This window comes from Moschus berezovskii, chromosome 1, assembly GCF_049115385.1.
Source record: "Moschus berezovskii isolate FMDL1 chromosome 1, NW_MosBer_1.0, whole genome shotgun sequence".
Classification (NCBI taxonomy): Eukaryota; Metazoa; Chordata; class Mammalia; order Artiodactyla; family Moschidae; genus Moschus; species Moschus berezovskii.
In genome coordinates this window covers 100,672,819-100,697,344 of record NC_142460.1, presented here as the reverse complement: position 1 = coordinate 100,697,344, position 24,526 = coordinate 100,672,819, and the positions used below count along the sequence as shown (strand labels likewise).

General features: G+C 39.3%; 1 protein-coding gene across 8 annotated transcripts in view; it reads left to right on the top strand.

Annotated features, from left to right (window-relative positions):
• LPP (LIM domain containing preferred translocation partner in lipoma) overlaps window positions 1-24,526 on the top strand; it is a 772,586-nt gene that overhangs the window by 454,424 nt on the left and 293,636 nt on the right. For 7 of the 8 annotated variants that reach the window (XM_055408177.2, XM_055408120.2, XM_055408131.2 and 4 more), the window contains one exon: window positions 8,379-9,068. In XM_055408177.2, the coding sequence (XP_055264152.2) occupies window positions 8,379-9,068 (690 nt within the window). The remainder of the gene's footprint in view (window positions 1-8,378; window positions 9,069-24,526) is intronic. The other variant, XM_055408186.2, reaches the window with a different exon arrangement.

Below are 24,526 nucleotides of genomic sequence, written 5' to 3'. Positions count from 1 at the left end.
ACCTTGCATAAATACATGTTAAAGATACATATGCTTCAGTATCTTCATCTGGAAACTAAGGATAAGTAATAGACTCTGTCTCAAGGGTACCTGTGAGGAGTAAGTATAAACTATATTGGATACAAAATGTTTACACAAAGTAAATGCTTTACAAGTGTTTACTATTATTATATCTTTTAAAAAATACCAGTTGGTATTTTAGTTTGTTTTTCCTGCCACAAATATATACTGATGAAAAAGATAGCTCCAAGTGACAAATGACCATTAGGTTTTGTTCAGATAACTTTACACAACTGTCATGAAAAGAAAATTGAAACTGAAATATTTGTAACCCTATCTTCTAACAAATCAACCATCAGTCTTTCCATGGTTTGTCTAGTCCTTGCCCATATGGAAATACCGTTCTGTGTAGCCTCAGTTGTATTGGACATGTGATTGATTTCACATTCTGTGTTTTTCATTTAACATTTACATTTAACATCTTAAGCATATTTTCATGTGTTTACAATACCTAGAACCAAATTTAAGGAAGGGGATTTGAGTTTTATGTTGCTGTGTATATGTCAGACTTTAGCTTTTATATATTTTCCCTATCTGTTACCTTAGAAAGTTTTTGTTCCAAACAGAAGTCATTTTTGCTCACTGCAAACATTTTTGTAAAAAATTTGAATGAAGAATTATTTAGTGCAGCAACTTTAGTTCCCTTTGTCTTCTTGTGGCTTTAGCAACTAGCTCAGTGCCTAACACATAGAATTTCAGTAAATTTTTGTTGAATGGATATTTGGATTATTTAAATTTTATGGGATTGGGGTATTATAGTTATTTGATAGTTAATTCAAAATATGTTTCCTTTCAATACGTGTTAAAAGATTATTTTTAAATGTTTTAGTTTCTTTCTTTTCATGGTACAATTATTTAAAATTTGCCACTTGACTGTTTCTGTAGGGGATTTGAGTGAGTATCAAGTAAAACTTACATACATAATCTGACCATTAAAATGAAAATAAGCCCTTCAGATGCTTCTTTGAAAGACAGTAGTAATTAATAAATTCCAATAGTAAAGTCCTTAAATTATTTAGAGGGAGGAAGAGACTAATGAGGTTACTGTAATTAAGCATGCATTAAACATATGAGAGTTCCTTGATTGTCAAGTAATGAAAGAAATGAGATACCTTATATTTGGCTTTTTTTTTTTTTTTTGCAATCTGACAAGAGAAATGCATTTTTCTTGGGAGACCATTATTCATTTGTTCAAATATTTGTTAAATGCCTATTATGTTCTATGATATGAAAAAGACAGTGAAAAGCAGCAGTAAAAAGGGACTGCCTCTAACCCTATGAAAAGAGAAATACGCAAGCGTGATGCGTGTAGAAGAGGAGAAAAGAGAGTGCTCACTGTGCCAGAGGATTCGGGCAATGGTTCACTGAGGGAACTGACACTCAGGCGGAGACTTCAAGGGTTCTTGGAAACTAGCTCAATACAGAATCTAGAGAGAGGTGGGGAAGCACAGAGTTGTAATCCATGAGATGGCAGCGTGTCTGGCACGTCAACTATGAAAGGAAGTCAATGTCAGAGAGTGACATGACATTGACCTCTCAAGGAGAGGCAGAAGAGATAGCCTGGGTCCAAATCACTCCAATAAAGCACTGAAGACTTTTCAGCAGGAAAGTAATGTGATTAGATCTGCATTTGGGAGAAATCACTCTTCCTATAGCCTCTTACAGGTGACACTAGTGGTAAAGAATCTGCCTGCCAATGAAGGTGATGCCAGAAATGAGAGTCTGATCCCTGAGTCAGGAAGATCCTCTGGAGTAAGAAATGACAACCTACTCCAATATTCTTGCCTGGAAAATTCCAGCACATTCCAGCATTATGGTGGGCCATAGTCCATGGAGTCACACGAACATAACTAAGCATGCACACCCAACCATTCTTACTTAACTCTTCCTACAGAATGAAGGATTCATTAAAGGGGAGCAAGCATAGACGCTGGGAGACCAGAGTGAGTGCTTGTTGGATAAATCCTGGTGAGAGGTGGTGTAGTGTCTTGGAATTGGCTTACAATAGAGGAAATGGTGAATTGTAAATGTTGCCTATTTAGGGAATAGGATCACCAGGATTTGATGCTTGAATGGGATGTTAGGGTCAAGAATGACTCCTAGTGTTCTCATTTGAAAAACACCAGAATGGACAAGAAAACCAAATGAAAGGCATGAAAAGCAGATTCAAGGAAGATGCTGAAACAGATTTTAACATCTTGAGGCTGAAGAGTGTCTGAGACATTCAAGTAAACACATGAAATAGACAGTTGAATATTTGAACCTGGTATTTCAAGTATAGATGGGTTCTGCAGATAGAAATTGAGGAGAGTGTTCATACAGAGAAGGTATTTCAAGTTGTGGGCATGGTTCTAGAGAGATTTAATAGAGAGAGAGGAGAGGAGGTCCTGTGTCAGATAAAAAGGATCATCATTCAGGGGACATTGGGCAACATGTTGACTCAAGTTGTCAGTAACACTTTCATAGAAATATTGGAAAAGTTCTTCCAGCAGAAAGCGATAAAGAGACTGGGTCCTTGCTATCACGTTGAATAGACATGGTGGTTCTTAACTGCCCTTTCTATTACAGAAGACAAATTTCTATCTATGACCTTGATAATTTGATTTTTCCTGGTGGCTCAGATGGTAAAGAATCTGCCTGAATGTGAGATACCCAGGTTCAATCCCTGGGTCAGGAAGATCCCCTGAAGAAGAGAATGGCAACCCACTCCAGTATTCTTACCTGGAGAATCCCATGTACAGAGGAGCCTGGCAGGCTATAGTCTATGGAGTCACAAAAAGTCGGATTACTGAGCGACTAACACTTTCACTTTCAGCTTGCAGTTTGACTTCTTCCCAACTTATAAAAAAAGCAAGTCAGTTATTAAAACACTGTAAGGTAATTGCTTTAATGGAGGTCTATACAAAGCCCATTGTGGTTATAACTAAAGTACTGTAGAAGTCCTTCCAGGTGATTTTTATGTCTTTTCACGTTTTTATTTTTCTATTAAGCATTTTGTGAATATCATCATCATGTAAATCTCTAAGAACTATTGGGAATAAGATAGTATCTTAGGATGTCTCCCTGTTCCCCAGCATTTTATAATCTGGTACAGGGGTGAATACATAGTAACTGTTGAATGAAGGTCTCTAGACTTCTGGAAAGACATTACAGAAGAGGCACCACTTGATCAGAGACTTGAATTAGTAGCAACTGCCAAGCAGAAAATGGCTGTGTCTGAGTGACAAAGGAGAAACATAGTGGAGAGTTATAAAGAACAAGTCATAGACTGTAGAAGGAGGTCCTGGCTAACAGATATGAGTAGACAAATGAGTGTATGGTCTATTCTTATCTCTACATAAGCCTAATATTGGATGTATACTGTGAGTGATGGTGGAAATAGGGAGGTGGCTGGACAGAAAGGCAAGGGCTAGATTGTAGAGTCCTTATACAGTGTATTTAAAAAGGGAGAGAGAATAATAAAAAGAGTTCAACACAAGGCAGAGTCATTTGAGAAAGTGGATGAGTAGAGAGTCAGGATCAAGTATTCACATTAGAGGTAACATCACTGTGACAGTATTGAGGAGATATGGGAGAGAAATAAGGTTAGATCCTGACCATAAAGAGCTCTGAAAAGATGATGATGAAAGCCAGAACTCGGAGAGAGAAAGTGAGACTAGGGTAAAGTACCGGGATGCCAGAGATATTAAGGGCTTATGTAGAAGACATGGTAGTAGATTAGATTAGAAGCATGTGTGCATGTGTACACATGTGGGGATGTGTTTAGCGAATGGGTGGGTCATGGGTGAGAGGGGTAGAGGAATGTAAGTTGTTATTCCACTTTGGGCATAAAGGAAGTTGAGGGTTTGCTCTGAAAGGTGGGCACGAGATGTGCTCTTATAGCCCCTTGTCTGTTCTTGTCTCTTGGCCACAACCAGTTCTTTCTGGTAGTGGAGACTTTCTTTCAACAGTTATTGATTATTTATCAGTCCTTGCTCCAGACTACAAACTCCTGGGGGGCAAGTAGACATGCCCTCTTCATCCTGGGATACTATTCTCCTCCCATTAACCTTGCCAAGCTTTCCATGTTGAAGAAGCCTAGAAAATGATTGGTGGAGAAATAACCATATTAGACTGCTACAGAGATTCGAGTCCCGGGGAAAAGATATGTATGTATGTGTATATGTGTGTGTGTGTGTCTTTAAAATGTGCATGATTTTCAAAATTAAAATGTTAAATCATGATAAAACTTCAAGAATTCCTGCAAAACAAGAAAAAGAAATGAAATGCCAAAAATGAATATTTGGAAGTGTCTAATCCAGTAAGTAGAAAAGATTCGCTATGTATTTAATTGAATATGGGGGCCAGGAAAGTGTTGCCATAGCTCTCTTTTACCATGAAGAACATAAATAAATATGCTTTAAAATGATTCCTGTTCTTTACCTGCTTCCACCTCCAATGAGGTAAAGAATTTTAAATTGCAAATGAAAAAAAATTATAGCTAAATATGCTATTTTCATGCATGTAACTGTGAGATAGAAAACACTCAGAAACATGCTGGCACATACACAGCAGAATTTATTAAAGTTGTGAGAAACCTTCTAATCCATTGAGCTATTTCCTAGAAGAAGGCAATGGCTCCTGAAATTGCGCCCTGATGCCTTCCTTCAAAGATTTTAGGAATCTTTAAGCAGTGTATGTGTGTGCATATGTGTACATGTTCACCAAGAGAGAAAAAGAGAAATTGGTTGAAAAAGTTGCTTCTAAGGATTAGGATTAATTCTTTGTTGTTTACTTTATAAATATGACTGGTTTTCATCTTCAAAGTATGTGACTGTTAAGTGTCTGTTTTGAGGGCAGACTCCTTTCCAACTGCTGGTCCAGAGTATGCCTACCATTAACCCAGTTGCTCCGTCATTGTCTCCATTTATAGTTGGGTTTGTAAAGTGTTTAAAATAGGAACTCTGGGTTTCTGCTGATCTTGAGTCATCAAAGAAAAAAGCTTTATTCTTTCTTATATTCAATTCCATCCATGCAGACATTTTTTTAAGATTAACATGGAGACTAGAAAAATCTAACCTTATATGTTTTCGGTTCAAACTGAATCTTCTGTACTCTCTTCTTCAGAATATCAGGATCTTACTGAGTATTTATTTTGGAGTTTTTTCATGAAAGAAAGTGAAAGTGAAGTCGCTCAGTTGTGTCCGTCTCTTTGTGACCCCGTGGACTGTAGCCTACCAGGCTCCTCTCCAGGCACGAATACTGGAGTGGATTGCCATTTCCTTCTCCATGGGATCTTCCTGACCCAGGGATCAAACCCGGGTCTCCCTCATTGGAGGCAGACACTTTAACCTCTGAGCCACTAGGAAAGCCTGTTTTTTTCATGATATGTATTTTAACAAATTGCTTAATGTGGAAATAACATCTTCTATTGGGTACTACTGGACCACCTTCCTAGAGAGGGAAATGCTACTCCACCAAGACAAGAATTTTCATGTTACTTAAATCACAAGAGGAAATGGCAAGTTGGCCCCATGAGAGGCTATCAAAAAAGGGGAGAAAAAAGATAACTATTCAACAGTTTCATATAACTTAACAGAAAACTAAATCTAAAATTACAAAATCTCTGGAAAACTACAACTGAAACAAATCACAAATGATAAGAAAAGATAGCGGTCACAGTCAGAACCCAATAAAAATGACAGCACACAGAAACTAGCCCCTTCCAAGGAACTGATTTATAAATGTCCTGTGTATATAGGTCTATTTGAGTTTAGAGAAGCCATTAGGGATGAAATGATAATCTGGGGCTAGCAGAGTCAGAACTGTCATCCTATACACTCAAGAGGACCAAGGGATGGGGGAGCAGTTAATTGTGAATAGAAGAGAGTTGTAGAAGAAAGATCCTAGAAAGGACCAGTGACTCTCCTTGGCTGATAGCTGAGGACATCATAATCAGGTTGCTGGAAGAAATGTGACTCAAGAGTTTTTTAGTATCTGTCAACACGGGCACTGTTGTCCTCTTTGGTTTAACATTGGTGTGTTTTCACCTTCTACCTGCTCAATGAAAATAGCATCCCCTAATCACTGATAATAAAAGGCATTGCCATACATTTCTAATCTCCCCCTGGTCACTAGGTGATTCCCTCTCCAGCTGAGAACCACTATATCTTAATCAAATGTCCCTGGGATTGTTTTAATCTTTATCTCTGGCTAAGATCACCATAAAGCTATCCTCAGAAAGCCATATATCTAAATAGATCTACTTGGCTATTATGGCGAGAATAGGATAGCTGTACCATCTCCAGCCCCACAGCCACATCCCAGGAAGGAAGGAGGAAAGGGGAAAACTAGGAAGGGATGATGCTATGTCAGGAGAGCTCTAGTTTTTTCAGAAATTCTTTGCATACATCTCATTGGCCAGAGCTGCATCACATGGCAACTCCTGCATGCAAAGTAATCTAGGAAAGTGTGAGCATATTGCTGCTCTTAATAAAACTGAAATCTTTTGAGTAATGAAGAAGGGGAGTGTGTATGAGAAAGCAGTTAGCGGCATCTGCACCCTTGCCATGTATATCTCTCTAATGGCTTGGTGTGAGTAAATGACACTGCTGCTGCTGCTGCTAAGTCACTTCAGTCGTGTCCGACTCTGTGTGACCCCATAGACGGAAGCCCACCAGGCTCCCCCGTCCCTGGGATTCTCCAGGCAAGAACACTGGAGTGGGTTGCCATTTCCTTCTCCAATGTGTGAAAGTGAAAAGTGAAAGTGAAGTCGCTCAGTCGTGTCCGACCCTTAGCGACCCCACGGACTGCAGCCTACCAGGCTCCAATAGTACAAAGTCTTATATTGTTTATTCTTATACATATTAGGATTTATTTGGAAATTAATGAACAACCAAAATAGGGTGTAGTTATTCATTTCTTGTATTAAAAAATCTAATCATAGTAGGAAAGAGCAAAATTAAAACGTTGTTACTGGCTTGTTTACAAATCGCTAACAGATCAGTGCTTCAGGATGAATGTTTGAATTTTCAGACCTTCTCTAAGCCTTTACTTATTCCCAGACTAACCAAGACATCTCACAGTTAAGCAAAAGGTCTCTTAATCTTTGTGCTCTTAGGTCCTTTTTAGGATATTCAGCAAGTATTTTTGAATTGAACAAATGAATGCACCAGAAATAGAAGATATAAAGGGAGGAGAAGGCTGCTTTTGTGTTATCTTTAGTAAATCACTCAACAGGAATCTTTGATCCTAAATTTAGTATTTCTTTGATTGTGCCAGGGGTATATGTTTATTCCTCTCAATGCTTCTCATTTTTATTTTTGTTCCCTCTGTTTAGCCCTTCCTTTCTCTTTTTCTAGTATCACACTTCATGGTGATCAAGTCTTTGGGTAGTTTGTTTGAGATCACATTGTTCAATTTATTTTCTCTTGACTCTGATATTTCAGTATGTATTTTAAAAAGTCATTACCAAGTCCACTGTCATAATTTTTTTCCTCTATTTTTAAAAAATGAGCTTTATCTCTTACATTTTGATTTGGGGTTATTCTTTGTATGTGGTGTAAAGTAAGGGTCCAGCTTCATTCTTTTGCATGGGGATGTCTGGTATTCCCAGCACCACTTACTGTAAAAACTATCCTTTCCCCATCAAATGGTCTTGGCACCTATGTCAAAAATCAAGTGACCATGTATGCAAGCGTTCATTTCTGGGTTCTCTGTTCTATTTCATTAGTCTATGTTTGTTTTTATGCCAGTAGAACATTGTTTGCTTATTATAATTTTGTAATAAATTTTGAAGTTGCATGTGGGAACTTCAATCTTCTTTTAAGGTTGTTTTGGCTATTCAGTCTCTTGAGATTCCATTTTTTAGAAAAATTCAGTTGGAATTTTTACAGGGATTACATTAAATCTGTAGATTACTATGGATAGTATTAACGTATTTAAAATATTGTCTTTCAATCCATGAAGATTGTATGTCTTTCCATTTGGTTGTGTCTTCTTTAATTTATCCAGCAGTGTTTTGTGCTTTTCAGTGTGTAATTCTTTCACCTCTTTGGTTAAGGTCTTTTTTTTTTTCCTAAGTTTTTTTCTTTCTTTCTGATGTTATTATAAGTGGAATTGTTTCCTTAGTTTCTTTTCTGGATTGTTCATTGCACAGAAGCACAGTTGATTTTTGTGTTAGTCTGTGAACTATTAGATGGCAGTAGCCATGCCTTCTTTATGTTTTGCAGAGTTAATACAAAAATATAATAACATTTATTAATATTTGTTTATGTATATTTATTTTTCATTAGCAGTAATCTTTGTCTTTTTTTTTTCTTTTCTCTCTCCTGCTTTAGGGTACTACTGGTTCAACAGCTTCTCCTCCAGTCTCCACCCCTGTCACAGGACATAAGAGAATGGTCATACCAAACCAACCCCCTCTGACAGCAACTAAGAAGTCTACATTGAAGCCACAGTCTGCACCCCAGGCTGGACCAATCCCTGTGACTCCAATTGGAACACTAAAACCCCAGCCTCAGCCTGTCCCAGCTTCTTACACTACAGCATCCACCCCTTCAAGACCTACCTTCAATGTGCAGGTGAAGTCAGCCCAGCCCAGCTCCCATTACATGGCTGCTCCTTCACCAGGACAATTTTATGGTTCAGGGCCAGGGGCCCAAGGTTATAACACTCAACCAGTTCCTATCTCTGGGCAGGGTCCACCTCCTTCTACACGGGGAGGCATGGATTATGCATATGTTCCACCACCAGGACTTCAGCCTGAGCCTGGGTATGGGTATGCTCCCAACCAAGGACGCTATTATGAACCCTATTGTGCAGTGGGGCCTGGCTATGGGGGCAAAAATGACCCTGATCCTTCCTATGGTCAACAAGGCCATCCAAATACCTGGAAGCGGGAACAAGGGTATACTCCTTCTGGCCCTGGGAGCCAGAACCCTGCTGGGATGTATCCAGTTGCTGGTCCTAAGAAGACCTATATCACAGATCCTGTTCCAGCCCCCTGCGCACCACCACTGCAACCAAAGGTAGGAAACTTATTACCATAGTGGTGGGAATAAAAGGGTACCTGTCTTGGCCTGCCTTCCCCAGAAAGCAGAGCCTAAGGCAAAAGTATTAACATATGTGCTACTTTTATTTCATTAAAAAGTACAGTTTGAAGGAAGTGCTTGGATAGAGGCCCGAAAATGGGGAGATCCTGTTTGGGGATATGGGAGAGTGTTATTGATATGAATTCTGTTATGTATCAAGTACAACTAATTGTTCAGTTTTGAAGGACCAGCTCCCAAAAGACCATATGAACCATAGCAGCTCAGGATAATCTCTTCCATGAGAAAGAAGGAAAAATAATTTATTTTCCCGCTTTTATTTCCTGTTGATCAAAGCCTTCTACCGTGGGTTAGAGACTTCCTCACACTTAGATGTTGCATTTACTTGGTCATTAAATAGACCTGAAGCATCCAATGTCTTAGCAGGGATAGGGAATCCCTAGGTGTGGAGGTGAGAGGTGCTCAGGGCAACACAAGATGGACTGCTGTCAGATTGGGCTCTTGAGAAGGTGGTCACAACCCGGGCAAAGTTGGTGCCACAGTGACTGCTAGGGAAGAACAAGTGGATAAGGGCCCAGGAGACAGCTGTGGCTAAGGTAATGTACCTTGTCTAATTTTCTTTGGGAGGGGGCTGCAGTATAGTAGCCCTTGTTTATCTACATCAGTGATCCTCCAGGAAAAATATTATTCTCCAACCTTTAATTCTATTAGGGAACTTAAAAAAATTTCTTTATGACAGTTCTCTTTATTGTTTGATTTAATTTCAAGCTTGTATGAGTTTTAAGTCAACATGTTTAGCTATGAACTTCGTATGAGTAGGCAATGTACAATACTGTACACACCTACTTACCTACAGCTTGGGTTTTTATTGACTGCTGGAACCAACATGATGTTTCATCTCACCATGAAAAGAGGAACCAAGGAGAGTTACTTGGAAGGAGGGAGATGGAGAAACAAATCTAGTTTCCAGCCATTGTGTTAAAACCAAGCCTTCCCTTCCCTTTAGTTAGAACCGTGAAGAATCAGAAATTGGAGAAGCCTGGATTAAATAGAAATTCATTGGTAACCTGGGTGGATGGAAATTTGTATCACATATATTTAACCCTTTACACATTTGAGATTGTCAATTTTGAAACATTACCGTTTGCATTTTCAACATTATAACAAAAATTACTGAAGTCCTCACTCTTCCAGGGAGTTTAGTCAATCACTGTTCTCACATGAAAACATCAGCTCTGGTGAAGATGGATTTTAGGTTCCTTAGGGATAAGAAACCCTTCCTAGCAGGTGAGGCCTGAGGATAGCTAGAGGTATCCATCTATCTTATGAATGCCAATTACATGGAAGTGAACAAGCCATGATCATTTTCCAACATAAAGACTCCAAGCAAAAATATTAAGTGTTTTTGAGACATTACTCTTGGACAGGCTTTCTTTTGAAAAGTCTCTTTATGAAAAGAAATGTTATTAAGGGTTTTCTGTTTTATTTAAAAATATATATATATATTGCCCAAAATAGCCAACCTGGTCATGCTCAAAATTCTCCAAGCCAGGCTTCAGCAATATGTGAACTGTGAACTTCCAGATGTTCAAGCAGGTTTTAGAAAAGGCAGAGGCACCAGAGATCAAATTGCCAACATCCGCTGAATCATGGAGAAAGCAAGAGAGTTTCAGAAAAACATCTATTTCTGCTTCATTGACTATGCCAAAGCCTTTGACTGTGTGGATCACAATAAACTGTGGAACATTCTGAAAGAGATGGGAATCCCAGACCACCTGACCTGCCTCTTGAGAAACCTGTATGCAGGTCAGGAAGCAACAGTTAGAACTGGACATGGAACAACAGACTGGTTCCAAATAGGAAAAGGAGTACATCAAGGCTGTATATTGTCACCCTGCTTATTTAACTTATATGCAGAGTACATCATGAGGAACGCTGGGCTGGAAGAAGCACAAGCTGGAATCCAGATTGCCGGGAGAAATATGAATAACCTCAGATATGCAGATGACACCACCCTTATGGCAGAAAGTGAAGAGGAACTCAAAAGCCTCTTGATGAAAGTGAAAGAGGAGAGTGAAAAGGTTGGCTTGAAGCTTAACATTCAGAAAACGAAGATCATGGCATCTGGTCCCATCACTTCATGGGAAATAGATGGGGAAACAGTGGAAACAGTGTCAGACTTTATTTTTTTGGGCTCCCAAATCACTGCAGATGCTGATTGCAGCCATGAAATTAAAAGACGCTTGCTCCTTGGAAGGAAAGTTATGACCAACCTAGATAGCATATTTAAAAGCAGAGACAATACTTTGCCAACCAAGGCCCATCTAGTCAAGGCTATGGTTTTTCCCATGGCCATGTATGGATGTGAGAGTTGGACTGTGAAGAAAGCTGATATCCGAAGAATTGATGCTTTTGAACTATGGTGCTGGAGAGGACTCTTGAGAGTCCCTTGGACTGCAAGGAGGTCAAACCAGTCCATTCTAAAGCAGATCAATCCTGGGTGTTCATTGGAAGGACTGATGCTAAAGCTGAAACTCCAATACTTTGGCCACCTCATGCGACGAGTTGACTCACTGTTAAAGTGTCTGATGCTGGGAGGGATTGGGGGTGGGAGGAGACAGGGACGACGGAGAATGAGATGGCTGGATGGCATCACTGACTCGATGGACATGAGTTTGAGTGAGCTCCGGGAGTTGGTGATGGACAGGGAGGCCTGGCGTGGTGTGATTCATGGGGTCGCAGAGAGTCGGACATGACTGAGCAACTGAACTTAACTGAACTGGGCAGCCTTGCCCTTTGTTAACATTGCAGTGTGTTTGTTTTCATCCCTCCTGGCCCCGAAGCGACCTGTTCAGAAAAAATGGGGTTATTCAACTTTACCTCACTTTGGGACAACCACAGCAAATTCTCCTGTAGAAGACTGAAAGTTTAGGTTGAGACAATGGCCTTCACTGTTTAAGTTCAAATAGCTATGCAATTTTGCCCTGTCTGAAACACCCTGACTGTAACAGGATTACTGGGTGATCATCCAAAGGGCAGGGGACTCAGGCCTGAGTTGTTTAATGATCCTATTACCCAACCTGGGGAAACAGACATGAGGCAGAGCAAAAGTATGTCTAGGTGGAGAGAATGACCTGGTGAGAAGTACTGAACCCGAATTCAAGTTTCCTGTTTTCCCACCATGTCTCTGGGTAATCTGGAACCAATCCAGTGGAGTAGGAAAAAGTATCAGCGCCCTCTGCAAGACCTGGATCTAAACTGTTAGGTCCAGACACATCACTAGTATTTGGTCCTGTCTTTATCAACTTGCTTGAGATGACAGAATCAATTTCTATTAACCACTCTCCAGAAAGCTTGAAACTTTATTTTCCTTATTGGAATAAGATTCAGGGTTATTGAAGATCCTGGATATCAGTAGATTTCTTGTCATTAAAAAAAAAAAATCTGAAATATTTGTTTTTCAACAGTGTCATGTGTTTTAACATCATACTGTACATTTAAAAAATGAAAATCAAATCATGTACTTTTTGCAGTGATTATTAAGGAGAGTGGGTAGAGGTTGATATTTAGCCATCTGTCTTTGTTTGGGGAAATGGGAAAGAGGTTGGTGAAGCTACAGATATTGTCTGTGTGTGTTGGGGGGCATTGATGGATGAAGGGATGGTCTCTTTCACAGTTGATCTTTGAGCCGAACACTACTGTATTCAACTGCACCTGTTCACAGAGGACCCTACTGTCTCAAATAGTGACTTGGCTTAGCTAAGCAATGTGACTCTTGGCTTGAGAAACGAGCGCCTAATTCTAATCCCAGTTCCTCCCTTGACATTCTTCTTTCAGCTTGAGGAATGCCTCTAGACCTTTTTATGTCACGCTCTCAGCCTCAGTAAAGTGGGATGTCATCTTCACTAATTAATTAATGATTGCAAAGGGCCTGGAAATTTCCAAGGGCTGAATAATTGCCAAGTGAGGACTTGGATTCAGCTTTTACACTGGCTTTCATTTATTTCCAATTTTTTTAGGCACTGATGGAAAATATACCTCTATGGCTTAAAACAATTATCTTTTGTTACCTCGAGAAGTTCTTAGGGATTTGACATTTAACCCATTAAGGAAAAAGGTTTTTAAAAATGAAAGAAATGAATCTCCTTTATGTTTGAGAAAAGCTGCTTTAACTTCTCCAGGCCATGGTATAATATAAAAGAGGAGGTAGAAGAAAGGAAGGAGACAATAGGAAAGAAAAGGAAAAGGAAAAGAAAAAGAAAGGAAAAAAAGAATGAAGAAAGGAAGGAGAAGCCTAAATCAGAACCTGCAAGGCTTAGGGGATCGTGATTATATTTGTGTTTCCATAATGTGCTAAGCAATGAATTTGCATGCTATAGTAGACCATAATGTGTTTCCTGGACCATCTGAGCTGAGTTCCTTGAAAAATATTGTTATAAGCAAGTTTTTGTTTGTTTGTTTAAGAGAGAAATGTTCCCTTCTCACTGGAAATCCTCTTAAAGTCACAGTGGAATCTCTTCTCTTTGCCATTTTATAAAAGCTTACATCTGTGAGTTGCTGTGTTGTTCACAGAACTTTTGTCCTGTGTGTTAGCTTCACATTTCTGTGAGATGGGATGCGTTATTTTCTCTACTTTTCATGTGAGGTGAGTCAGCTTGAAAGCCCCAGAGCCAGGACCTCGAGGTTCCACTTCCTGTCGTAAACCTAATCTATGACAGCCTTGGCTCTGGTGAAGAGACATTATTATTGTTGTTCAGTGCTCACTTGTGTCCCAACTCTTTGCCACCCTATGAACTGCTGCAGGCAGGCTTCCCTGTCCTTCACTATTTCCCAGGGTTTGCTCAACTCATGTCCATTGAGTCAGTTCATCCTCTGTCACCCCCTTCTTCTCTTGCCCTCAATTTTTCCCAGCATCAGGGTCTTTTCCAGTGAGTCAGCTCTTCCCATCAGGTGGCCAAAGTGGCCAAAGTATCGGAGCTTCAGCTTTAGCATCACTCCTTCCAGAGAATATTCAGAGTTGATTTCCTTTAGGATTGACTGATTTGGTCTCCTTGCTGTCCAAGGAACTTTCAGGAGTCTTCTCTAGCACCACAATTTGAAAACATCAATTCTTTGGCACTCTACATTTGCTCCATAATATGAAGAGTTCTGGTACTATGCATCTCGGGAAAGCTGCCGAGGCCCACCTAGTGTGGGAGTTAGGTTACATTCTAAAATCATCTGGTAAAATTTCTTTGGAAAACCTTGCAGGATGGGGAGAACTTGGAGAACAACAAACCACATTTCAATAAATCCAACACAAAGTTTAGTGTTGGTTTATTCAGAGTCAGAACAGATCACTGCTATTTATGTAGTGTTTGAAACTGGAAGATATTTAATGTTTCAGAGAGGAGAGTGAAGGTAACGAACTGCTGGGGTCAGCGTTGACAGGCCCCCGAGACCTGGGAATTATTGAAATTAAGAAAATATCTGAGAATGTTGATATAGTAGCATTTCAAATATTCAAATAATATCAAAGTATTTAAATTTCCTTTCACTGTGGAAAAGAGAAGGTGGTATAGATTGGGTGTCTGGCAGAGAATTGGTGGCATTTGGGAGAAAGCCTTAGGTTAATCCTCTTACTAAATATCACGCAATTCCAGGATCAGAGAAACAAAGAAGAAGAGATAGGATATGGAGCGGGATGGATACAGATACAGGTTTCGGGTCAGATGCTAGTAATACTTGGATCTGTATAAAGCTGAGGATGGAGGAGATTGCTTGTAGAGGACAGTGACTGTAATATTAGTAATTCCTCTACACAGGGCATTTCCATTTCCAAAATGCTTTGTGGATCTCGCAGAAAAACATGAGTGATAAGCACAGATGGAGGTGTTTGTCTCTCTTTTACTGATGGGGATTCAAAACCTCAGTAGTAAGAGTCACTCACCTAAGTTCATATGCCAAATTCATGGGCGAGCCACAATTCCAAATTAGGTTTTTGAAAGGCTGTCCTCGTGCTTTCTCCACCTGGTAAACTGTGGATGTTGTTTTGGTGTTTGGGTGCAACGAGTGCTACATCAGCATCTCCAGCCACATATGTGGCTCTGCTATGGCCCTTCTGATGGGCAGATACGTCAGTGGGCTCTGACAGTCATGGTGCTGTGTCATGAGATTAACAGCTGGAGGGGAAGCACCAGTTGAACCCCTGATGGGTACCCAGCCTTGGCATTGTGGGGCTATGCTTCCTCTTCCTCATCACCCATGTATAATTTATACCAGTGTTTCTACCTTCCCAATATCTCAATTCTGCTTTCTTGTTGAGATCCCCCTTGCTACTGTCCTGGTTCAGTTGTCCCACCTGAGCCGTTGAAATGGCCTATTAATGGGTGTCTCTACCTCTAGTCAGTGACATGGTTCAATCCCTGGGTCAGGAAGATTCCCTGGAGAACAGAATGGCAACCCACTCCAGTATCCTTGCCTGGGAAATCCCATGGCCAGAGGAGCCTGGCGGGCTACCACCCGTGGGGTTGCAAAAGAGTCAGACACGACTGTGTGTGCACGCATGCATGCGCTGCCTCTGGTCTCGCTCTGGATTATTTCTACCCTACAGCTCTGCGCTTGTCACTAACTGCCTTTTTAAAAAACCGTCGGAAGTTCCAAGCCAGTTATGGGATGAATTGAAACTCCAGCTTAGATTCCAGTTTTATCTCCCCTTTAAGCACCCCAGCTTCCAGCTGAGAAATTACCTGTCTAGATATTTCTCATCTTGGTAGTTTTTGTCATGGAGCACCTTCTTTCTTGAATGCCTTCCCAGACCTCCCTGCAAATTAAATATTTGCATATTCAATGATACCCATTAAGACTGAGCTAACGTGGTCATCTCTCTTGTGAAGGTTTGTCTTTCTAAATTTAAGCTGTGTGGTTTTTACTCTCTCATGGAAAGTTCCACACTTTTGCTGTACTAGCATCATTTATGTACCTGTCTTCCCCCAGCCTATGCATTCACGCTAAGTTGCTTTAGTCATGTCAGATCCGTTGTGACCTCATGGACTGTAGTTAGTCAGATTCCTCTTTTTACCTTTGCTAGAAGTCCATATAAATAAAATCATGTATTAATAGTATACAGTCTTGCATGTAGACTGTTTTTACTCATAATTTTTTGAGCTTTATTTGTATATGCATCCATTGTATGGATATGCTATATTTTGTTTACCCACTCACTTGTTTGGAAGCATTTTTTGTTTTTCTATTTTAAATTATGAAAAAAGCTGCTATGAGCATTCATGTACAAGCCTTTATATGAACATAACTTTTTCTTGGATAAATACCTAGCAGAGTTATTGCTGGCTCATGTGGAAACTATTTAACTTTGTAAGAGAATGCCAAACCATTTTCCTGAATGTAACATTTTACAATCTCACCAATGGATGTGTGAGAGGGCCAGTTGCTCCCTAACCCTAGAAACACTTGGTATTATCAGCCTTCTTAATGTTAGCTATTTTCATGCTCTATAGATATATCTGATTGAGGTTTATATTTACATTTTACTTTTGATTAATGATGTGGAACACTTGTTATTCATGCACTTGTTGGCCATTTGTGTATCTTCCTTTGTGAAGTGTTATCAAATTGTTTTGCCTACATTTTAATTGCTTTGTGTCTTTTTATTTAACAGTACATTTTATATTGTGAATAAGAATCCTTAGATATATGCATTGCCAATATACCAGTCTGTAACTTTACTTTTCATTTTCTTAACATTGTTTCCTAGGAGCAGAAATATTTAATTTTGATGAAAGTCAGCTTACCACTTTTATTTTCTACAGTGTATGCTTTTTGTGTCTTTAGATATTTTTGCCTCCTCATGGTCACAGTCAGTTTTTTCTATGCTTTTTTTTTTAAGATTTTTTTTTTTTCAGGTAAATTCAGGGCTACAGTTCACTTCTAAGTTCATTTTTGTGTACTGTGTGAGATAGGGGTCAAAGGTCACCCCCCATTGGTATATACACTTTTCCCAGCATGAGTTGTTGAAAAGACTCTTTCTTCCATTGAAATACCTTGACACCTTTGACAAAAATCAACTCATCACAAATGTGTGAGTCCATCTGGACTTTGTTCTATCCTATAAACTTATATATCTATCCTTAAGCCAATGCCACACAGTCTTCATCTCTGACTTTTATAAAATATTTTGAAATCTGGAAATAAAAGCTTTCCATCTTTATTCTCTTTCAAAAGTGTTTTGACTATTCTAAGTCTTTTCCACCTCTGTATAAATTTTAGCTTCAATTTGTCAATTTCCACAAAATTGCTTGCTGTGATTTCAATTGAGATCTTGTTGAATCTATAGATCAGTTTGAGAAGAGCTGATATCTTAATACTGAGTCTTCCAAGCTATGAGCATGGTATATCTCTCATTTATGCTTTTATTAATTTTTCTCAACAATGTATTATTGTTTTACTCATATTTTGTTAAATTATTTCTTATTCTGGATGCTATCATAAATGGGTTTTTTAGTAACCATCTCACCCTCTGTTGCTCCCTTCTCTTTTTGCTCCCTCCCATCTGTCCCCAGCATCAGGGTCTTTTCCAGTGAGTTGACTCTTCTCATCAGGTGGCCAAAGTATTGGAGCTTCTGCTTTAGCATCAGCCCTTCCAATGAATATTCTGGGTTGATTTCCTTTAGGATTGACTAGTTTGATCTCCTTGCACTCCAGAGAACTCTCAAGAGGCTTCTCTATCACCACAGTTTGAAAGCATCAATTCTACAGCATTCAGCCTTCTTTATGGTCCAATTCACATCCATATATGACTACTGGAAAAGTCATAGCTTTGCCTATATCTACCTTTGTCAGCAAAGTGACATCTGTTTTTAATATGCTATCTATGTTTCTCATAGTTTTCCTTCCAAGGAGCAAGCGTCTTTGAATTTCATGGCTGCAGTCACCATCCACAGTGATTTTGGAGACCAAGAAGATAAAATCTGTCACTACTTCCACTTTTTGTCCTTCTATTTGTAATGAAATGATGAGACTGGATGCCATGATCTTAGTCTTTTGAATGTTGAGTTTTAAGCTAGCTTTTTCACTCTCCTCTTTCACCTTCATCAAGAGACTCTTTAGTTCTTCAATTTCTGCCATTTGAGTGGTATCATCTGCATATCTAAGATTGTTGATATTTTTTTCAGCAATCTTGAGTCTATCTTGTGATTCTTCCAGCCTGGCATTTCACATAATGTACTCCATCTAAGTTAAATAAGCAGTGTGACAATATAGAGCCTTGTTGTACTCCTTTCCCAATTTTGAACCAGTCCGTTCCATGTCTGGTTCTAACTGTCACTTCTTGACCCACATACAGGTTTCTCAGGAGACAAGTAAGGTGGTCTGGTAGTCCCATCTTTTTAAGAATTTTCCATAGTTTGTTGTGATCCACACAGTGAAAGGCTTTAGTCTAGTCAGTGAAGCAGATGTTTTTTCTGGAAGTCCCTTGCTTTCTCCATGATCCAACAAATGTTGGCAATTGGGTCTCTGTTTCCTCTGTCTCTTTAAAACCAGCTGGTACATCTGGAAGTTCTTGGTTCATGTATTAGTTACCTATTTACATATAGTAGTGTATATATGTTAATCCCCTAACCATAAATTTGTTTTCTACATCTGTGACGCTATTTTGTAAGTAAGTTCATTTGTACCATTTTTTTTTTAATTCACATATAAGTGGTATCGTATGGTTTGAAGATATCCCAGGTCCCTAATCTTTTTGGAAAATTAGATAGTTTTAATAAATGTCTTTAGTAATATGTAGTATTTTGTATTTAAGGACAAGAAAATGCACTTCATTTTGCATATGCAATCACTGATTTGTCCCTCTAGAAATCGCCTTTCCTTCTTGGCCAGCTGCAAACACTCACACTGTCCTATTTCAGAGAAGAAAATATAGTTGTTCCCTTTCCCAGCAAGCAAAGAGGCTTGACCACTATCAGTGTATAATAATTAGTGGTAAGCATAAAAATTTTGACAGATTTTACATACAGAGTATTGGGAAATATCCCAAAGTGAAAGTCAAATAGTTGACTTCCCAAAAATGCTACTGCCCTAGAAATATTTACTTGTTATGTTAGTTCTTTGATTTTCTGGGACGTAGAAAACAACCTTCAGATACACTCTTAGCAAATATTATGATGTTTGCTGTATTTCATCCTTGGAATTCTGTGAAAGTTCTTTAGAAAATGTAATATAGTTTATTTCAGAAGTTTACTTACTTAAATGTAACAACTTATATAATAATAATGTGTAGCATTTTTTTTTTAACAGATTGGGATCAGAGCATTAAATGACCCCTCCCTGGGACGTCCCTTGGGGCTCAACTGGTAAAGAATCTGCCTGCAATTCAGGAGACCTGGGTTCGATCCCTGGGTTGGGAATATCCCCCTGGAGAAGGGAAACGCTACCAACTCCAGTATTCTAGCCTGGAGAATTCCCTGGAGTGTATAGTCCATGGGGTTGCGAAGAATCGGACACGACTGAGCAACCTTCACTCACTGGGGCATGAATTGGTTTATCCATCCAGGCTCTGGATCTATGGGTTTTGGCCAAGGGTGGTTGTACTGTAGGATTTTTCCTGTGGGGACCTTAAAGGAGGGTAAATTGCTAATTAAAAGGAAGTCATTGCTTTTCTCTTACTGAGGAATAAAGAAATGGAGAATTCAGGACTAGAAAGATCAACCACATCTAGCATTTTTATAACCCCTTACACAATTTACCAAGTTTTACATGGGGAAAACTATGTAACAGAGCAATCTTACCTAGTAAGTATACCAACACCCTAGTATCATACCAACACCCAGTGTCAGAGGAAGGATGAGCTCTTGGGTCACTGCCTGCCAGCCCCAGTGTGCTCTTTCCACTCCATGACACTTGACTCCATTCATAGCCGCCTGTGTTAACCTGTGTTAGCTCACTGTACAAATCCAAACATCAAATATTCCTTGGGCCCAACAGTTTAGGGATTAAAACTTTCGATTTGTATTTCTAGGACATATTAATAGCTTATTTAACTTTTGAAACCTAGGGTTAAGTCAACATTATATTAAGGGTCCACAAGGTGAAACTATATACTAAATATAAGTTCCAGATAACAAGTCCCTTTTACTGTCTTTATAAATGTTGGGTACATTGATTGCTCAAACATAGACCCCTTGCTTATTTAGGGTGTATCTTTAGGGACTATTGGGCTTCCCTGGTGGCTCAGCGGTTAAAGCATCTGCCTCCAATGCAGGAGACCCGGGTTCGATCCCTGGGTCAGAAAGATCCCCTGGAGAAGGAAATGGTAATCCACTCCAGTATTCTTGCCTGGAGAATCCCATGGACGGAGAAGCCTGGTAGGCTACAGTCCATGGGGTCACAAAGAGTGGGACACGACTGAGCGACTTCACTTTCACTTTAGGGACTATTATGAAAAGCGACAAGACAGTAGAGGTATGCTTTGTATTCTTCATGGATTTGTTAGCTCAATATATATTTCATGGTGCATGCATGCAATCTTTAACATGAATTTGGACAGAATTACTATAAAGATGATACTTGTAATCCTTACCATGTGGCTCAGTGGTAAAGAATCTGCCTGCCAAGCAGGAGACATGGGTTCAATCCCTGGGTCGGGAAGATCCCCTGGAGAAAGAAATGAAAACCCGTTGCAGTATTCTTGCCTGGGAAATCTCATGAACAGAGGAGCTGGTAGGCTACAGTCCATGTGGTGGCAAAAGAGTCGGACACCACTTAGCAGCTAAAAACAACAGCAATAATCTTTAGCAGAAGAAACCTTATTTTCAATCCTGCTACTCATCCCATCCAAAGGACACAAAGTATGGAGCAGTCTCTATGAGATAACTGAGGCTATAATGTCTGCAGAGACAGGGAAATTGCTAGTGACCAGTGGAGAACCAGAGAAGAGTTAAAGAAGGCAGGTGGGGAACATGGATGAGGGCCCAGCCAACTGCAGCCCATGGGCCAATCTCACCTGCCACCTGGTTTTGTAAATAATGTGTTTGAAATCCAGCCACACTCCCTTTCTTGTGCCTTCTGCCTGAAATGCCTTTCCCCAGATAGCCGCTCGGCTTGTTCTCTCACCTCCCGAGAAACTCCACTCTAAGGTTCCTTTGCTGGGGAAGTCTTCCCTGACCACCCTAAAATCCCTCCACTGGCTCCAGGTGTCCCTTTCCATGTTGACTTCATTTCCCCTGTAATATTTATTACCATTGAACATACTGTGTTCACATATATGATACCCACTAATGTATGATTTCCCCATTAATGTATGATTGATATGTTTTCTCCATCCTGCTTGCCTTCTACTACCTAAGCTCCCAGCCCTCTTTTTAGCTCCATGATAGTGTTGACATGGTAGATAGATCCTGATACTGGACGTCAAGTCTGAGGTTTGAGTTCCAAACTACAAGGAATGTCCTATGTGATGACAGATGGGCAAGTACTCTTTGATTATAAATACCACATCTATTTGAAATCTTATTGTTATATTTGGAAAGACTTAGAATAAAGGAGGGCAACTAGAAATCTTAAGTGATAGATGAGGCTGTTAAATATTTTAAAGCCATATGGATTGATAGCTGCTAATATTGATAAAATATTTGTATCAGGTTCTATGCTAAGCACTTTCCATGGATTAGCTCATGCCATCTTCTCAGTAACACTTTCTGATAGATAGTGTTATTATTATCATTTTGCAGACAAAAAATGAATCCGGGAGACATCAAGTAGTTTTCTTAATCCAGAAGCCCTTTCTTTTATAAATTTTCATTAATATAAACAAAGTTGAGAGTTAAAACCAATGAGGTCATCTTTATTGGATGACAAAACACATGGCTTCGTTTGTACATTTACTCACTAAAAAAATTATTCAACCTCTATTTTTAGTGCTGGGTTAGAGTCAGAAAGAGGAAAATAATTTCATTCCTCTTAAAGCTTATATTCTAGTAATGTTTTCGGAAGAGAAGCAGTAAGATATAATTTTAGACAGTGATAGGTGCTCTGAATATCCACTGCCCAGGTTTCACAGTGGTAAAGAATCTAGCTTCCAATGCAGGAGACATGGGTTCAATCTCTGGGTCAGGAAGATCCCCTGGAGTAGGAAATGGCAACCCACTCCAATATTCTTGCCTGGGAAATCCCTTCGACGGAGCCTGGTAGGCTACAGTCCATGGAACACAAAGAGTCAGACACAACTTAGTGACTAAACAACAGTAACAACAACTTGCTCTGGATAAAATATTTTAATAATAATTAAAGATAAAGAGTGGTTGTGTAAGTAGTAGCCAGCTCAGGAAAGACATTGAAGAAATGACCTTTGAGCCTAAACCTGAAAAATGCACAGGGGCCAGCTCTTCTACGATCTGTGTGAGGAAAATTCCCAGCAGACGACAACAAAGATGAACCCTCTCAACTTGGCATTTACAGGAATAGATAGAAAGCCAGGGAAGCTAGTCAAAGAGAATGAATAAAATGAGGTGAGAAAGGTAAATAAGGTCCAGATCTTATGGACCATACTAAGGAGTTTGTCCTTTTTCTAAGAGAAATGGAAGTCCAATGGAGCATTTCAGCAAGGGAGCAATAGGTCTGGTTTTATTTTAAGATATCCCCAGCCACTGTGTAAGATCAAAGTAGATGTAGGAATATATGTTCTGTTCTGCTGCTTCTGTGGTTTCCCTTAAAACTATTGAAAAGATGGACTTATAAACTTTCTTACTTGCAAACAGAAGAGCTTTATATCAAGAAATGTGAAGGTATGGGCCACTTTATAAGTATAGAGATTATAGCTCAAGATTCTTATAGTTGTCTGTTTAAACAGACTCACAGGCTCTGGCTCTAAGGGCAGTTAGAAGAATATGGTTGTTGAAGTAGAAGTAGAAATATCAAAGACACACCACTTACTCTCTCACAAGTGGCAGGGCAGATTTACCCCAGAAGCCATGGTAGTTCAAGATATTTGGGAGATGAACTAGAGTTGACTGTTTTTCAAATCTTCTGGTTTTAATTACTTCCCCGTAAAGATATAGTATGACACTGCAATATATATATATATATATATATTTTTTTTTTCTTTAAATGGCACTTGAACAGCCTCTGACCACTACTACCTTCTTATTGATCAGTGTGAAGTACTATGTTGTTTAGTCTTTTAAGTCATGTCCAACTCTTTATGACCCCATGAACTATAGCTTGCCAGGCTCCTTTGTCCATGGGATTTCCCAGGCAAGAATACTGGAGTGGGTTGCCATTTCCTCCTCCAGGGGATCTTCCCTACCCAAAGATGAAACCCACGTCTCCTGCATTGGCAGGCGGATTCTTGACCACTGTGCTACCAGGTAAGCCCCATTAAGTATTACTCACACACACACACAAACAGCTAACATCCCCATTTGTTTAGAGAATAGAGCATTTCCCCCCACAATCAGATACTTAAGGATAAATAGTTCACAGGAATTGTAAATGCTAAAAGAAAGGCCCTGCGAAAGTTCTAGTGATCTTCAGAAGAGGTAGCTGTCTTAAGTTTTGTAAGGCTTCAGGTAGGATGTGATCTCTATTAGTTCTGAATCAGTAGGAATGAGGGGTTGGAAAGTAGGCAAGATTAGATTGTATAATTATCCAGAGCCTCTAATGGCTGTAGAATCAAAAGTTCTTTCTTAATTCTTAATTTAGATTTATTTCAGTATTAATTAACTGCCATTCTGATTCTCCATTTTTCTATCCATTTACCTCTAAACATAAGATCAACTTAAAGGCTTGCTCACAACCTGCATCTTTACATCTGATAGCTTTAAAAGAAGCATGTGCTGCACAGATAGCACAGTGAACTATAGTCATTGGTATCAATAATAACCTATAATGGAAGATAAAATGTAGAAAAATAATATATATTTACATATATATATAAAATCTGTATAACTGACCACTTTGTGGTACACCTGAAACTAAGACAATATTGTAAACCAAATGTATTTCAATAATTTTCTTAAAAAAATTAACAACAACAAAAGACAAGCATGCATAGTGAAGTCTGTAACATAACCTTTTGTTTCTTGTCAAAGTTAGTTGGTAAGTAAGAACTAATACATGATGTATACCAACAATAGTGATTTGTACCTACTGGGAGCTCATGACCCCTCAGCAAGCACATGCTAATCACTTAAGAAACTTTATGCTTAAAAGTCTAGTGTGGCAAAATGTCTATGTATTCTGGAGTTTTAAAACCTGATTTTCGGTATGAATGCCAGATATCACCCAAGATGAGTTAATATTTCTCTTTGTGATTCTTTCATGTGCTTTGGCTCATTTGGTCCTGACAGAAAGTATGAAAGAAAATAGTGTTGATACCCTGATTTTTTACTAAGTGGGAAATTAAGATAGAGAGGGATTAGATTCCTTGCCCAAGACCACATGAC